Consider the following 4876-nt stretch of genomic DNA (forward strand, 5'->3'; position numbering starts at 1 on the left):
TTATGGGTAGAAAAGCCACACTAAGTAATTTACTACACCACAGTGGACCTCCAATAAATGCCTTGTTTTTGTTCATGCTGTGTGCCCATATTGCCTGCTGCATCACTCCCTATTAAAGCTGGCCGTTCTTCAGTGCCATGCTCAACTCCCAGCTCTGAAGTGAAACCTTAACTGATTAGACAGTTGACTTTGACTTCTCTTTTTTCTGAGTTGTAGAAGCTCTCAAAGTCTGGATTTTATACTGCTTTGAATTCTTCCCTCAATTCTTCTTATGCATATCTGTCATCTTCTGTCAGAATATAAATTCCTTAAAGGCAAGGAGTCTTAATCTTTTTTTTTTTCTTTAAGGCAGCAGTGCTTCTTAGACAAAAAGTTTTTTGATTGTTTAGTAATATAAATTATGTACAGAAAAGCAAAGTAAATTAAATTGATTAGGAAAAAATTGCACACTGATGAAAGGTAGGTTTGTACAGCTGATTTTTATAATTGCTGTCAATAAGTTTTAGACCTATAAAAACGTTGTATGGATATTTACAACAACAAAGAAAAGGAGTAGCTGCTGAGGCTGCTTCTGTACAACCAGGTATCTCATAGGATTTGGTTCCTTGATTTGGAGGTTTAGGATCAAAGTTTCTTGGCAAATCCCAGTTAATCGGCCTAAAACATGTTGGTACTTCTGTTATACATCCTAGTGAATACTGCCTGTGATCTTAAAAGTTAGTAAGTGGCCATCCTAGGCACAACAATTGAGCAGAGGAAAGGGAGTCAGGAATAGGAGGAAAATATGGAATGTGTAGAGAACTGCCTCTATGAACAGTTATCTCCTTTGCCGTGAGACCAGAAGAACTGGGTGGTACTCACCTACCATTCCTGAACATTTTGATTCAATAGGAGAATCCTGATCAAAAGGCAGAAAATTCAGACCAGAATATCAAATTCTCATGGACTGTAGACTTTATGGAACCATGAAGAGTGGATGAACCCCTTAAACTTTTGCCTTGAGATAATCTTTAAACCTTAAACTAAAAACTCCCTGAAGTCTTCTTAAAACTGAACAGTAGTTTAACTTGTCAAAAAGTGTGCCTTGAACATTATGCTGTTTTAAGAACTATTTATTTATATAGTATCAACATACCGAACAACAGAGTTCCAAAATATAAGAAGCAAATATTGACAGAATTGAACAGGGAAATAAACATTTCTGCAATAATAGTTGGCTACTTCAATACACTACTTTAAATCATGCATACACTATACTGACAGAAGGTCAGTAAGGAAGTAAAGGACTTGAACAACACTAGACACCAACGCGACCTAGCAGCCATACATAGAACACTCCACTCAACAGCAGAATATACATTCTTCTTTGTGCATGGATTATTCTCCAGGATAGACCATCTATTAGACCATAAAACAAGTTGGAATTAATTTTAAAAGTTTGGGAGCATACAGAGTGTCTGACCACAATAGAATGAAATCAGAAAGCAGGAACAGAAGGAAAACTGGAAGATCAACAAATCTGTAAAAATTAAGTAACATACTATTAAACAGTAACATACTATTAAAAGTATTAACATACTTTTCTTTTCAAAGGAAAAGAAAAACAAGGAAAATTAGAAAATACTTTTGATATGAATGAAAATGAAAGTATAACATATCAAAACTTGTGGAATGCAGCAAAGGCTGTGCCCATAGGGAAATCTGTAGCCATACATGTCTCCATTAAAGAGAGAAAAATAACTTTTTATAGGGGATCAAAATGACAACAGCAACTCAAAAGATCAGATAGGAACCTAAGCGAACAGTGAGCTTATGTTAATGAGGGAGGAACAGTTTAGAAAAGAAGGGTGAGAATGATTGCACAGCTCAAAGAATATAATCAGTGTCATTAAATTGTACTTGTAAAACCTGTAGAATTGGTGTATATTTTGCTGTGTATATTCTTAACAACAGAGTAAGTTTCAATATTTAAAGAAAAGGAAAAAATGATTAGGCCTGGTATTCTCAGTCAGAATTGACTCAATGGCAGTTTGTTTTTTTTTTTTGTTGTTCAGTAATGAACCAAACACTTCCTCTTTCAAAAAATCCCATAGATTTTATCAGACAGGATATAATTGCAAAAAGGGCACCTCTCTGTTCACAGAAACCTCCTGTGGTTTGAATAAGGGGATGTCAGAAACCAAATCAATTATAGTAGTGCCTTCATTGTTAGCCAAATTTGTATATTTTATACAGGGTTAAAGAGATCATGCCAAACTATTTTTGACTGTATATTGTACTTTGCCATACTTTGTTTTTTCCCAGCCTGCAATTCTGGGAAGCCATCGTCATTACACACATAGTGATAACTACGATTAACAATGTTCCATGTGTAGCAAACCAAATTGAGAATGCACTGTTAGCTGAATTTTCAGTTACCCATAGTGCTCTTGGTCCCATTTCCCATATATAGGTAAGACATTCCTGTTGTCATTCTTGTCTTTTCATTATTGAGATGCCGGAGACTTGCCGTTTAAAGTTGATTCCATTCAGCAATGAGTTTAGAACCAAGGACTAGAAATTAGAAACACATTTTCATTGTTATTGTTTTCTTGGTCAGCTCATTTTCTTATCTGTTGTGATTTCCATTACCATGGTCTTGGCTAACAACTTATATCATGGAATACTTAATTCCGACCCAGAAGTCCATACATACAGCTGTTGTTGCCATTTGAGATGAATAAATCTTTTGTCATCAATCTTTGCAGATATAAAGAAGTGAATAAACGGAGACCCCGAAGTTTACTAGAGAAACTGCGCTGGGTGACCTTAGGCTACCATTATAACTGGGACAGTAAGGTATTCAAATTTTCTTGCTAATTCTGTTCTTTTCCATTTATATGCTTTTGGCAACGTGACTGAATTTCTTCCTGTCCAAGCTTAAAATATCAGATTATCTATTTACAAGAGGATCTCATTCGTTTATTCCCTCCTAAATTTTCTCTAAATGTCATCTGGGTAGTGTAAATGGTTTGCACTAGCCTACTAACCTAAATGGCCAGACTTCGTCTCACCTACTTTGGTCATGTTGTCAGAGGGGACCATTCCCTGGAGAAGGATGTCATGCTTGGTAAGGTGGAGGGTCGACGAAAGAGGGGAAGGCCTTCGACAAGATGGATTGACACGGTGGCTGCGACAGTGGGCTCAAGTATAGCAAGGATCATGGAGCTGGCGCGGGATTGGGCTGTGTTTCGTTCTGCTGTGCATGGGGTTGCTGTGAATCAGACATGACTCGATGGCACCTATCAACAACAACAACTAACCTAAAGGCTAGCAGTTCACACCTACCCAGCCGCACTGTAAAAGAAAAGCCTGGTGATCTGCTTCCCTGAAGATGACACCCAAGAAAATCATAAGGAGGAGTTCTGCTCTGTAACACACGGCGTTGCCATGAGTCACAGTGGACTCAACAATACGGTGTTTTTCTTTTTTTTTTTTTAAATCCTGTCTTGAGGTTCCTCGAGAGGAATGAATAATTTATCAAGACAATATTTTTTCTCTTTTGGGTTCAAGCTGTTGTTAAGGATTGAATTGTGTCCCCAAACAATGCCAGTTGTAAATTCTAACCTCTATGCCTGTGGGTATAATCCTGTTTGGGAATGGATTGTCTTTGTTGTGTTAGTGAGATGAGATTACAATAGGGTGTATCTTGAGTCAGTTTCTGTGGAGATACAAGCGAGATTAAACAAGTGAGAGAAACAGAGATGAGGAAGAGATGCAGAGCCACATGAAGATCGTGTAGGAACGGGAGCTTAGGAGAGGCAAGGGCTTCCTCCCAGAGCTGACAGAAAAAGCCTTCTGCTATAGTCAGCGCCTCCTGAACTATGAGAAAATAAATTTCTCTTTGTTAAAGCTGTCCCCTTGTGGTGTTTCTGTTATAGCAGCACTAGATAACTAAGACAGAATTTGATACTGGAAGAGGAGGATGCTGTTCTAAGAAATACCTAACATGGGGAAGTGGTTTTGGAATTGGGTAATGAGTAGAGGCTAGAAGAGTTTTAAGGTGCCAATAATAAAAGCCTAGATTGCCTTGAAGAGACTGTTGGTAGAATTATGAATGTCAAAGGCAATTCTGGTGAAAGCTCAGAAGGTAGTGTGCTACAGAGAAAATCTCTTATCATCTTAGAGAATATATATGGCACCAGTAACACAATGTTGCTAGAAATGTGGACACTGAAGGTGCTTTTTGTGAGGCTTTAAAAATAATACTGTGCGTAGGACAATGGAGGAAGGACCATGCTTATTATGCAGTGACAAAGAACTTGTTTGAATTATCTTCAAATGTTTGGTGGAAGGTAGAACTTAGAAGTGATGAACTTACATATCTAGCTGAACTATGCAAAATGAAAACAGAACTTAAAGATTTGGAAAATTTTGTTGTACAAAGGACGTGTGTCCTAGAATGTTCACCAAAGAGATGACAACATAATCTTTTGTTAAAGAGATTAATCCTGTGACTGATGGATTTAACCCAACTACCATAGCAGAAAACCCATCACTTTAGACAGAAGGGGACAAAGAAGGAAAAGAAAGAATGCTGTCTGCCTTTTGGAATTCTGCAGGCAGGAAACAGGCCAAAGGAGCTGCATCTGTTGTCCTCCCAGGAAATAAAAAGACCAACCCTGGAACAACTCAGAGATGAGAGCACAGGAAATGGGGCTTTCTTATTTTTAAAAGGTGGAGCTATCATCTCCTGGACCTCAAAGGATGGGGCCTCCTGGGTTTCAAAGAGTCTTTTGCAAATCTTAATCCCAGCAATAGTCTTGTCATTCTCATGAACTGCCAGTCCACAGAAAGTTTCTAGAGAGAGGGAATATAATATAATATATATATAATG

At 37.8% G+C, this 4876-nt stretch overlaps 1 protein-coding gene across 1 annotated transcript in view; it reads left to right on the forward strand.

The window, feature by feature from the left end:
• ALKBH1 (alkB homolog 1, histone H2A dioxygenase) overlaps positions 1 to 4876 on the forward strand; it is a 43453-nt gene that overhangs the window by 34425 nt on the left and 4152 nt on the right. The window contains exon 4 of the mRNA XM_007941330.2: positions 2748 to 2838. Within this exon, the coding sequence (XP_007939521.1) occupies positions 2748 to 2838 (91 nt within the window). The remainder of the gene's footprint in view (positions 1 to 2747; positions 2839 to 4876) is intronic.

The sequence above is a fragment of the Orycteropus afer genome, unplaced genomic scaffold (genome assembly GCF_000298275.1).
Source record: "Orycteropus afer afer isolate SDZICR_OR568_19922 unplaced genomic scaffold, OryAfe1.0 scaffold00079, whole genome shotgun sequence".
Lineage (NCBI taxonomy): Eukaryota > Metazoa > Chordata > Mammalia > Tubulidentata > Orycteropodidae > Orycteropus > Orycteropus afer.